The 9,614-nt window shown below is 40.1% G+C and overlaps 1 protein-coding gene across 3 annotated transcripts; it reads right to left on the bottom strand.

Moving 5' to 3' along the window:
* Positions 1–3,519: 3,519 nt before the first annotated feature.
* Positions 3,520–9,336, bottom strand: LOC147855365 (uncharacterized). 3 transcript variants are annotated; one of them, XM_087330719.1, is made up of 7 exons: positions 9,079–9,336; positions 6,598–7,397; positions 5,830–5,948; positions 5,570–5,641; positions 5,286–5,453; positions 4,520–4,865; positions 3,520–3,898 (listed from the first exon to the last, which is right to left on the bottom strand). In XM_087330719.1, the coding sequence occupies exons 2-7, from the start codon at positions 7,106–7,108 to the stop codon at positions 3,879–3,881; spliced, it is 1,236 nt and encodes a 411-aa protein (XP_087186845.1). In that variant the 5' UTR covers positions 7,109–7,397; positions 9,079–9,336; the 3' UTR covers positions 3,520–3,878. The 3 variants fall into 3 exon arrangements, with proteins under 3 accessions (XP_087186845.1, XP_087186847.1, XP_087186846.1); XM_087330721.1 differs by lacking the exon at positions 5,570–5,641; XM_087330720.1 differs by lacking the exon at positions 9,079–9,336 and having other exon boundaries at positions 6,598–7,472.
* Positions 9,337–9,614: the final 278 nt, after the last annotated feature.

The raw sequence follows: 9,614 nt of genomic DNA, 5'->3' as shown, positions 1-9,614 counted from the left end.
TTTCCAGGTTTGTTGATTTCTAACTGACAGATCTCCCACCTACTTTTACTGAGTAATTTGTATTGGAAGGTATAATTAAAGTGCTATTCTTGAATTGTGTTTAATTGTGCCCATAAATCGATATTTTTCCTGAATCTCTCTTGTTGGTTACCATAGTTCTGGATTCAAAAACACATTGTTTTAACACCATGTCAAGTTCATTGTCTGATTAATGTTAACGTGACGATTTAGAGATCTCACCATGATGTGTTGAATTAATCATACATCTCTATGCTAAAGTTTGAATGAATATAATCAAAACGTTTGTAGCATGCCTCCCAATGAGTGTTGAACTCAAATATGTGGCCTCTTCTGTTATGTCTCTATGGTTTTGGAGGGTATACAAATTGCAGTTGTCACCTTTTCCCATTGAAGAATCAATGAATTATTTTCAATAGATACCAATAATATGTCAAATAGATGGCGTAATAATGAGGTACGTATGCAGGGGAGGAGGTACAAAGATGGTCACCATTTTATTAAATTGATGAAACTAAGAGAGTGAGCGAAAAGATTAATAGTGATCATCCCATTAGGAAGGGTATTTTGAGATGTAGTGCACATGCTTTTCGATCATCCCATTAGGTGTGTTTTGAGGCGCGGTGAGCTTGATGAGAGTACGAGGGCATCATTGTATGAAAATAACACTTCTCAAGAATTGTAGTCACGAAAGGATAAAAGGAACTAGGAGACATCCGAAGAAAGTCAAATTAACCACTTGTTGAAACATGTCACAAACAAGATGTTATGTCCTAAAGATAAAGGTGAAGGCGTTATCTCCTCATATATGTGCACGAAACAACCGACCAATTTTGTATAACAAATTATCCTTCTGATGTCAGCGATCTTACTTTATGAGAGGTTTGAAAATTTAGTGTAGGAAGTTGATGCAAGCTTGTGGCACTTTGCAACCCCAGAGGTTGGTGGGTCACCTCTTAATAATTGGGTTTGATGTTGTGTCCATTATTCGTGTTACTGTTGCAAATGGAAAATCTTCATAGTTGGAAACCATTTTCTTTTCGGATTTTAATTTGAGATTATCTAGACCAACAAACTCGTCCTTAAAAAAATGGCTTTGTGGATTCGATTTCAACAAAGGGTTGAGCCGATTGAACTTCCTTAAAAAAGTCAATGCTATTAAATAGGAATTAAACCACAGAACACCGCGTTTGTATCTCGGGAAAGTTGCATGACCCACACGGGTGAAGATAGGAGATAAAATGAGGCCTTACAAATCGATAAGATGAAGGGAAACGGCAAAGTATTGCAATTATGCTAGCGGAAGTCATGAAGTGGTGTCTTAAAGATAATGGTCACATGGTGAAGTGTCTCGTACGTAGTTCGTATATTAGAGGAAAACGGGATGGAACTTAAACAACTTGATGTGATAAGGAGCTTCTATAGGATGCTAACTTTTTTTCGTCACTAAATAATGACATTTTATAGAAATTAATTAATGTGGGCCTTTGTGTGATGTCCATACCAAGAATATAAGATGTTAATTATGCGTGATACATTTCCAAGTTTTTTTATGCGTCTCGTATTATTGTCAATATGAAAAGACATATCTCCAAAATTGTTGTCCCACAGGTGCACTATGGTGTTCACATGCATCCAACACGAAATAAATGTATATATGTCTATGTATTAATATGCCATTACTTGGGGTTGCTATTAGAGAAAACTTTGCGTGTCATAACAAACTAAACTTTATTGGGCTTACAAGTTGTTTTTTGATGGGAAAGCACCTTAACTTGATGCATGGACCATCCAAATAACAACCAAGATAATAATTGATTCACAACAATCTCGATGTTCTCTAAAAATGAGTTGAATATTAGCTATAAAGCAAGACAACTTATATCATATGCTCTCATAGAATTTTTTTAGTTGTTCATGGGCGTTACCTAAAAGCCTATGAAGCGTCCATGAAACTTATGTCATGATACAAATATTTATGTGAAGTTGCCAAAACATTTTTTGTGAAAGATATCGTTGCCACCTCTTGCAATAAATCACACCTATCTGACTCTCATATGTTGAGTACAATGTAATAAATACACAATGGGAAATATTTGATCAAGGACCCATGTCACAAAGTGGAGTCTCCAATAGAACATTACGAGGAAATTGTGTAGTTTTTTAAAACCATGGTAATCAAGGGAAATTGTCATACGAGTTTGGGAACGATAATTGATGTGCATATGTTTTAGCTATGAGGACCAAGAATTATACACCAAGCCACTGGGTTTGGTGAGACCCAATGCACACTACATGTTCTTTTTAGGGAAAAGTACCACGATACCCCTGGAAGTTCGTCTATTTACCAGAATGCCCCTAGAAGTTGCAAATTTACCAAACTACCCCTATGTCCAAAAAATTACACTTTATAAAGTAATTATACACTCAAATCTTTGGTAAATATGGCTAGTTTGGGTCCATTTCTTCCATCTTTGGTAAATAGGGCTTGTAGATTTGAGTGTATAATTACTTTATAAAGTGTAATGTTTTGGACATAGGGGCATTCTGGTAAATAGATGAACTTCCAGGGGCATCCTGGTACTTTTCCCTTCTTTTTATTACACGTGATTCAAACTAAGGTATAAAAAACCATCTTCTCATACATATCTTGGTCCACATGTTTGATTAAGAGATGAAAGTACATATGCACAAGCTTGCATTCCAACCTAGAACCCAAGTCTAGCAAAAAGATGGCCCACCTCCCTTTTAAAACCGCACAAAATCTTCTCCATCTAAACATACACCTAGGCCTACCTCTACAAGGAAATCATTTCTCGTCATTTTACACGCATGAAATTGAACTTGATTGGATCACAACAAGGTTATATATTGCATTGGATAATAACAATAAGGGGTGTTGGGTCATTTATTAAATCTAATAATGCAATAGATAGGGTAATTTAAAAATATTGTGTATGAGAGCATTAATATGGTTGATTGATTGATTGATTTAAGAATACTCCATTCACATAAGAGCATCAATAATATAGTTGGTTGGTTGATTGATTGATTGATTGGGCACAATATATCCAATATTGTGGTGTATTTTCCCACTTGATGAGGCATGTTAACATCGGAATCCCTTATTTTCTTTCATATATACTTTGATTAGAGTGTCCCACTACCACACGCCAAAATTTCCATACCCTTTTTAGACTTTGATTAGGTTTGGCATAAGTGAAAGTGAAGTAAAAGGACAGACAATAGCAATTCATCATGCATGTAGGCCATGCCACTAACTACCTGTGTTATTGACACATGACACTCTCCAGGTTACTTTCCCTAAGTTGGAGATCCAGGCAAGGAATTCGTATTTTGTTTTAAAACTCAATAGCCGTTGAAGAATCACACAATTGAGCTACATATAAATATACCTTAAGAGCTATCAAGAAAAAAAAAAGGTTGTACAGGAATAAATTCATCCTAGCAATGCAAGCAATCCATCCATTCTACACAAACTTGGTGCACAAACTTTTGCATTTCTCGCGCAAATCCGCATGATGATGATGATTCACACATCCACTTTAGTTAAAAGAGAGTAGTTCCTCAAGCAGCCAGGAGCTTGAAAGAAAACATAGCTTAAAAAAACAAGGTCCAAAAAGAAGTACTGAAAAATAAGAGCTCTCCATTAAAGGAGAGTTGAGATGATTTCTATGTTCTTTTTTTTTTTTGTCTGAGCTGCACTCCCCACCACAAAGGAAGCACAGGTAAGATAAGCCAAGAATGAATTGCCTTTAGTCAACACGCAATGACTGAAACAAAGCCAGAACTAGCTTCAGCTCTGACCTCATTCTTCACAACCGTCTCATATGATGCCTTCAGGTGCCAAAAGGAACACCTGCCCAAAAACAGAACATTTGAAAGGTAAGGTCTCCACCTTCTGTATCTGACTCAATAAAGCAACAAAACAAAACAAAACGTTACTGAAACTGAAAAAAACAATCATTCAAAACTTTCAGGTGTAGGGTGGATGTATACATAGATATATTTTGATGTGATCTATGAGACAAAGGCCTAGCCTATGCCGGGGCGATCCAACTTGGGTTCTTTCAATCTTATCACATACATATCAAACTTTTAGGTTTTTAACATCCCCATCCTTGCAGTTTTACAAAAGATTTAGAGGAAGGGGCATATATATATATGCTCTGCCTTCGATATTGAGTGTGTGGAGTCCTAAGACAAGTATTATGCTTACAGAGATCATCCTAGTTGTGGCCATGACTTTGTGGGTTGGGTTGGGTTTTCACCTCTCACATTACATATTTGAGGGGTCTCCCACCCCTCTCACTATATAACTATCAAAGAGAGAAAACAATCCGAAGTACCCTGAAGTTTTTCTTTGTGTATTTCCCCAAATGCCCCCTTCAGATCAAAGTTTCTCATGTGATTGCTGGTTCATTTATGTTGAGATACTAAGAGAGAACCTACTCAAAAGAAATACAACAGTAGGTTTCACCTGAAGATATGATTGGATGACCATTTTGCACATGCATTCCGGAGGAAAAGCCACTAGTGCCATCTCCAATGGATTGATTCATACCCACTATCCCACGGTTTCCCAAGTCACGCATTGTATTCAAGTAACCCTCTTCTTGTCGGGATTCCACTCCACATTCAATGGTTATGCCTGTCTCGTTTGAGTCGATCGTTGTACCCTCCTGAGAGGATTGCGCCCCCTCTGATGACACATTGTTATTGAAACAGTTTGAAGATTCATCTTTTTTCTTGGTATTCAAGAAGCGTCCCCCACATCCCCTAGCCCTTCTCATTGCATGCAGATGGCGCGATTCATGAAGGTATGGCTGCAATCCAAAAAACCTCTCTGACATCAATATATGTAGTTCACATTTATTACAAATCACACTGCTGGATGGGAGAGGTAGGTATGATGGACAAGGGCAAAACTTAAGAATGCACCTATCTTCTGGTTGCCAGGTATCTACCAGAATATTCCCCGACTTTATAAAAGATAAATACCAAAAATCACCCTTATGCAGTAGTAAATTTTTGTACATAGGACTGGTTTCTATTAAGTTTTGGGTATTTCTTTCTTCCTTTTTTTCTCTTGGGGGGGGGGGGGGGGGGGAGAAGGAGTAGTAGAAGACATTTTAGTCACGCCCAGCCAAGTTAGTTTGGTGTTTGGGTATTTTCCCCTCTTTAACTAAATGAAACACTGTTCTGAATCATGTATGCCCATATAGGAAGGAGTCTCATTGTGGTACCTTTCTGGACCTGACGAGCTTATTTTCAGACTCTAACTTGGCACGGCGATGCCTCCTGCGTAAGATACCCGCGTATTGCTTTGCATTCACATACACCGGTTCTTCTTCAGTTGGTACTGTTGGCAACGGCATCCGAGCTTGATGAAAACTGATCACTTGAGACGGACTCTAATCAAATCACAAAATCAAAAGACCAAGAGCAAGACCAAGCTTAAAAAGTCAATTCATGCTAATTAACTCTGGAGTTTCATAAGGTCGACAATGGTGTGCCAGGAGAAACTCACCACTGGTTGACCACTATATGCAGCCAGCATGCCACCGAAATATGGATCCAAGTAAGAGTAGGCAGGCTGGACCTGGTTTTACATCACAAATAGCTGTTTAACCTGGGGGGGGGGGGGGGGGGTAGGTCGATATGTGGCAACTTTGTATGCAATGTGGCAATGGTGTGTTTTGAAGTTCCTTTTCTGTTGAATTTAGACTATTCCTTGTGGAATGCGAGATGAAATTGTAAGCATTTGTGGGGAAGGGCTAATGTAATTACCATGGAATTGATGGCGAGCTCCAGTTGTATGTTGGGTATCACATAATCGCCAGCTTGCGAGTGCAGAATGTAAGGAGGCATGGCCGAAACCAGTTGGCAGTGATCATGATTATCGTAACCTAAACAATAATGGTAAGAGCCATGCATGGAGATGGGAGTATAGATGTTAACCCTACTCAAAGCTGCACGTAAAAAATGTATTCAAGAACAAACAGATCTTAAGAACAGCAAGCACGCTTGTGATGATAACCATTAAGAGACATTTTTTTCTTTTTCCCTTTTCCCTTTCCCCTGTTGGTGTTTGGATCTGAACGACCTAATTCATATGCAATGCTGTTGAAAATACGATTGAAGCATTAGTTGTCGTATATAGATCCTGACCTAGTTTTTCATCATGCAGCTTAATCTGAGCGTTTCATTGTCTACGATAGTACTAAGGTTATTCAAATTAGAAGAGAGGGGGGGGGGGGGCTTTAATGGCACCATGTTAATGAAAAAGTCGTCTTAATAAATCCAGAGAAAAGTTGAATCAATCAGGCTGCTGCTAAACATGAGAAATGGAGGTAACTTTCGATGCATGTTTATTTATGGTGAGTGCTAAAACTCTGAGAGCGTATACATACAGATCATCATCGTATACATACATACATACATACATACATACATACATACATACATACATACATACATACATAAAGTCAATACATGCAATACTTACATACAGTACATGTACATGTACATACATACATACTGATTGATACTGAATACCTGAGGAGGAAGAGGAGGTTGAGGTGGGGGTGGAGGTGGAGGAGGAGGAGGAGGAGGAGGTGCTACTGTTGTTGCTGCTGCTGCTAGTAGTAGTAGTAGTAGTACTCCACCATGGCTGCACCTTTGTCATGTCAATGAACCGCCCTGCAGCTTGCAGCCTTTCCTCTCCTCCTGCTCCACGAGCAGGAGCAGGAGCAGGTGGAGGAATGGAAGGAATGCTTTGCAAAAGCACAGGTGCTCCAGCTGATGATAAGGACGGCTCAAGATTACTGACATGTCCAGCTGCTGCTGCTGCTGCGCTACTATAATAATCCTTATGGCCATGGTGAGCTGCTTGCTTAATGGTGGATACATTTGACCCTGGCTGCAGGCCATGGTTATTGCTGCTATTGTTTACTAGCAGAGAAGGTGAGGACGGGGGTTGCAGGCCGCTGCCGCTGCCGCTGCCTATGCCTATGCCACTCCACCACACCACTCCATTAATCTCACTTAACTTCCCTGATTTCTCCATTCCCTCTTCTTCTGTCTCGCAGATTGAGAGCTGAATGAAGACCTCGTTTCTCAAAAACACCACGTTTTATGCTATTTGCTTCACTGTTGGGTTGGTTGATTGATTGATTGATTGATTGAGTATAAACAGCGACAGTTGATTTTTGATGTTAAATCTGCTGGTCACTTAAAATTTAATGCATACATCTGCAGCTTTACATGGAAAACGAAGATTGCCTTGCGGTATACTGTAATAAGCAAGGAAGGCCTGCATAGAGTCCAATGGCGACGATGACCTGCTATACGATTTCCTGCACAATTAATTAACAGACTATTTCTTCAGTTACAATTCAGATATTGTTGTTTGCCATCTTCTTTCCCCCTCCCTCCTTTGTAACAGTGCGGAATACGCAGGCAGCTTATTGAACGTTTGGAGGTGCGACTGATCTAACCTATTTATTAAATTCCAGTCCCCCTTTTTCACGAGGATGGATAGTTAAGCGACAGTCTGAAAGGAGAATAGGAACAATTTGTTATATTATATAGCCTGCTGAACAATAATATGCAGACAAGATTCATTTGAAAATATGGATCGCTTCAGATGAACCCATTCAAGCTGCGACCTACCTACGCCATAGCCTGATAATGTAGAGACAGATTGTGTCAAGAGTTCTTAAATAATATGATCTTGGGAACAGATTAATGAAGTTTCAAGGGCGTTCATTCTATAGCCTGATGTAGCAAAGTTGTTTTGATCAATTTTTGTTCCTTTGAGGAATCAGGAAGCATGAGCTTGCGTTTTGATAGAGAGGCCCCTCTATAGTTTAAGCAGAATAGCTAGCAAGGCGAAGAAGAAGCATGGACGGGTGTACTGAACCTGAAGAAAACGAAGAAGAAGAAGAAGAAGAAGAAGAGCAAGGAAACGTGGAAAGGAATAATCTGCCAGTACTCGATCAATTCAACCGAATCCCATTCAATGCTCAGTTAATTCGGAGATCAAATTTACATACAGAGAAAAAAAAAAAACAGTGGGAACCACAGGCAGGAGGGAATTAAACTATGGAAAGCATGGCACAGTCGAGAGGGAAGAAATAACGATGGATTCTGCAGAGATGAGAAGAGATAATGATTGGAAAAGTGATCAGGCCTTTATTTATTCCGTTGCATCAGAAAACGTTCGAACACGTGAAATCATCATGAATCGATGAGAAAAGCGATGAGCGAGGCTCGATTGAAGACAGACAGACAGAACCATCAGTGGAACGCTTGCCTATACATATAATCTACCAACGAATTGTGATTAGAAATGATTCAGGTGAACATTAAATCGTGATTGATGAAGAAGTCCTGCTTGATGAGGACGCTTCAAAGTTATGGATTTGGTGAGATTCAATTTTTCGGACAGAAGAGATCGTGGAAAGCCTTACGAATCAAGGAATAGAATATTAATCTGAAAAACTAGAAATCAGGAGCTCGAAGCAGAAAAAATTCATGGAGTTTCACGTTGGGGTGTGTCAGATTCTGAAGAGAAGAAACAATGGAAAGCTTCGTATTAGGCAGTTCACCTCTTTTTCTTCTTAGTGAGAAAGAGAAACAAATACACAGGCGGGAGAATCAATGGAAAGCGTGCGTTAGTTAGTGGACATCAGATGTCTGCCACATAATCAAGTCATAGCTGAATAGACAGACGTATAACAAACCGTGATGTAGGTGATCAAGCAATTACCTCTGAAGAAGCTGGGAAATTTTTCTGATAAAAAGATCAAATCGAAGCACAGAGTAGAAGAAGAGCAAGATCGAGATAGGATTTGCTGTGGGAAGCCATTTTAGCAAGTCGGATTATGTGGTGAAGGAGGTGAGCTGCCTCCACCACATTTTTTAAAGCTTAATCACCTAAATTCTATTCTCCTATCCTAATTTAGAGTACAGGAAGAAGCAGATTTTCCTAAAGAAGGGTGAATCTAGTCTAGTGATGGTGATAAGCGAGGTTACCTCTAATTGCTGAGGTCTCTGGAGCTGCGAGCGACAGTATGACTGACTGACTGACTGACTATCTGTCTGTCTGTCTGTCTGTATATTCTAAACTTATGGCTATATACTCGAATTGCTAGGAGAGAAGAAGAAGAAGAAGAAGAAGAAGAGGGAGGAGGCCACCATAGCTTGAACAGAAAAAGAGCCTGCCGGTCACAGACGACGCCATAGCCACGCCACCAAGCTTGTTTTTGAACTCCTTCCTTCCTTCCTTCGGCTTCTCTTTCTCTCTCTCTCTCTTCTTCTTCTTCTTCTTCTTCTTACAAAACAAACAAAAAAACAGAGGAGGCTGAACAGAGGCGCCACGTCATCGGCCACGTCGGCACGGCCCGCCAATGGCAGCGAGCCCCACCTGATGGGGCTGGGCCGGAACCCGCCAGGTGGGCTGCCACGTCGGCCAGCCCCTGCGCTCCTCCCATTGGCCCACGTCACATCGCGTTCGGCTGAGTCAGCAGGCGATCGGATGGCGACGTAACGTCGCAATAATAATAATACCA

This window comes from Azolla caroliniana, unplaced genomic scaffold (genome assembly GCF_043228905.1).
Source record: "Azolla caroliniana isolate FFs.n. ecotype wild unplaced genomic scaffold, voAzoCaro1.0.p SCAF_14, whole genome shotgun sequence".
Lineage (NCBI taxonomy): Eukaryota > Viridiplantae > Streptophyta > Polypodiopsida > Salviniales > Salviniaceae > Azolla > Azolla caroliniana.
The sequence above is the reverse complement of the archived record's forward strand: the minus strand, read 5'-3'. Positions and strand labels throughout refer to the sequence as shown.